The 2,641-nt window shown below is 37.8% G+C and overlaps 1 protein-coding gene across 1 annotated transcript; it reads right to left on the bottom strand.

Moving 5' to 3' along the window:
- Window positions 1–1,231: 1,231 nt before the first annotated feature.
- LOC129635762 (serine/threonine-protein phosphatase 6 catalytic subunit) lies at window positions 1,232–2,290 on the bottom strand. The gene has a single exon (XM_055558908.1). The coding sequence runs from the start codon at window positions 2,253–2,255 to the stop codon at window positions 1,338–1,340; it is 918 nt and encodes a 305-aa protein (XP_055414883.1). The 5' UTR covers window positions 2,256–2,290; the 3' UTR covers window positions 1,232–1,337.
- Between the last annotated feature and the right edge of the window lie 351 nt (window positions 2,291–2,641).

Consider the following 2,641-nt stretch of genomic DNA (forward strand, 5'->3'; position numbering starts at 1 on the left):
TTCATGAGCTAGCTCAGCAATGCAAGGTTCCTAATCCTTTAACCAGTCAGTTTGCCTGAGATTTTCTGATTTTAGAATTGAATTCACAGTATTCGCCATTGTGTTATTAAAATATCTTCTCAACATTTAGCTAATATTTGGGACTTTCAGTTGGATAAATAAGTTCCACGTCTTACATCAAGGGAAACCATTTGCAGTTGTATAATGGATTGACTTATGATTATTAACCAATAAAAATGAACATGCATTTTTTTGGTAGCCTTCAAGATTCTTAAATTTGTTTTACTTTGTCTTATAATGAGTGTAAAAAGGTGAAAGAAAAGAGTTGGGCTTACAGCTTTTGTGTTAATGTCAGTAAAGCCACATGCTCTTGTTAGTTCTCTTGCCCTCTTTGATCAAACGCCAATAGAAGAAACCATTTAAAACTGGAAAGCACTCACCACCAACAAAATAGTATAGGAATTGGGACTAACAAGAGGGTTTAAGTTGATAGTTTAGATGTCTCAACTCACCTTCTACCTTTTGTATTTAAATTCTTTTACTTGTGAGTCTTTCGTTGAAAGTTTTCTCTATTCTGTCAATGGCTCTTATCCAACTAGCAATTCCTAGCCCCAATATCAGATCACTTCTGAATGTCACGTCCTTCTCTGTGTTTATATCTCTCACACACACATACACACATATGTATGTACATACACATCCATAAATGTACGTATGCGTCTCCTGAACTGGTAGGTGGATTCTTTATCAGTGTACCACTTCTTTTTTTTTTTTTTTTTTTTTTTTGCCCTTTAGACCAATTTATTTTATATCCATTTAAAATATCATCCAACAAAGGACAATGAGTTTACAGCTGGGACGGTATACATAACTCGAGTCATTTGTAGTCCATCGTGCCCACTGGATAACAACTTTGCTGCTGAAATTTCTTAAAACTTACCAAACTAAAACAAAAGACTGAATAATACAAAAGGAAGAGTATTTCAGAGTAGTCTGTTCTGTCAATTGGCTTTTTAAAAAAGGAAACACATTCTGTTTCCCTCAGACCGGTAAATAAGCAAGAGCTACATGCAGCAGTGTGAGTATTAAGACATTTCTCAAGTCTTCTCAAATGAGTCCAAGGCGGGGATGGGATGGGGGAGAAAACTGATAGAAAAACATTGCTATAGACACCATAACAAGCAATAAATTTAGATAATTTAAAATTAAAAAAAAAAGGCAAGAGGCAGCATTTCAGCAGCAAAGTGCTCAATAAAAAGTATATTGTAGAGGGTAATACACAAAAGTTGGGGTAAGAAGAGGACAGAAAAATGGGTCAGCAGGATGGGGCGAAGGCCTCAAAGGAAATACGGCGTCGTCGTTCTGGGAGGAATAACACGTTCTGAATCTGGAACTGCCCGGAATAACTTTGGTTCTCTTGTATTTACATCTTTGAAGACCATGATTGAAGCAATATTTCCACAACGATAGCAGTAATTAGGAGCAGACCATACTGTTACCAGCTTCTCATCAAACATAAATTTATAGCCTTCATGCACTAATTGATGTGCTCTGCAGATGAGTTTTAGGTTGTTGATATGAACAAACTCATTTGTGACCTTTGCGCCAAAAAGCCAGCCTGCTCCTCGGGGACTGATTGCCCAAGTATCCACATCTTCAGGATCTGACCAAACCAGATCACAAAATGCTCCTTTATGGGGAATTTCCTGATTCCGTTCAATGGTTCGAATTTGATCCAGTGTTTTGATATCAGGAGATAAACCACCATGAACACACAAAATCTGCTCATCTATTAAAGCTGCTACTGTGAGCATGTCAAAAACTTTGGTACAGTATCTCCAGGCATTAGCATTTCCATATTTGGTTTGGCACTCATCATAAAATCCATACACCTGTGTTATCTGTCTACTCTCATGATTTCCTCGCAAAAGTGTAATACGATCAGGCCATTTAGCCTTTAGTGCAAGAAGGTAAGTGAAGGTCTCCAAACTATAGTAACCTCGGTCTACAAAATCACCCATAAATATGTAGTTTGTGTCAGGAACCTGACCTCCAGTTCTGAATAGTTCACAAAGGTCATAAAACTGTCCATGTATGTCTCCACACACTGTTACTGGTGTTGATACTGGCTGGACATTTGACTCTTCCAACAGGAGGTCACAAACGTAGTCACATAGCCGCTTCAAGTCGTTCTCCGGTAGGTATTTGCATAGCCGCGCTATCTCCACGTACTTGTCCAAGTCCAGGGGCGCCATTTTAGAAGTAAGAAGCCCCGACGGTGGCGGCGGTATCCGCGCCAGTGTACCACTTCTTAAAAGTACTTTCAACAAGCAAAATCTGGGTTATGCTTTTCTTTCCAAAAACTGCTTTTTTTAAAAATAGCTGACTGCTGAGATAAAAATGAAGTTGACCAAATACAATAGTAAGGTGAAAATTTTCATGCAAAGGTATACAAAAGAACCTATAAAAAATAACTGAAATTGCTTTATATTTCAAAAATCATGAGTGAATGTATCTGTACCTTTAAAATAGCTGGAGGCTGATAAACACAGCTGTCTATAATGAGAAAGCAGATTACATCATGTCACTCTAAATAAGCCTTCTAATGAGAAATCAGGATTAAGTTGAATCTGGAGGAGAA

The sequence above is a fragment of the Bubalus kerabau genome, chromosome 21, assembly GCF_029407905.1.
Source record: "Bubalus kerabau isolate K-KA32 ecotype Philippines breed swamp buffalo chromosome 21, PCC_UOA_SB_1v2, whole genome shotgun sequence".
Taxonomy (NCBI): Eukaryota; Metazoa; Chordata; class Mammalia; order Artiodactyla; family Bovidae; genus Bubalus; species Bubalus kerabau.

Excerpts from the sequence above, each read along its gene's own strand:
- LOC129635762 (XM_055558908.1), bottom strand. The coding sequence starts at position 2,255 with ATGGCGCCCCTGGACTTGGACAAGTACGTGGAGATAGCGCGGCTATGC.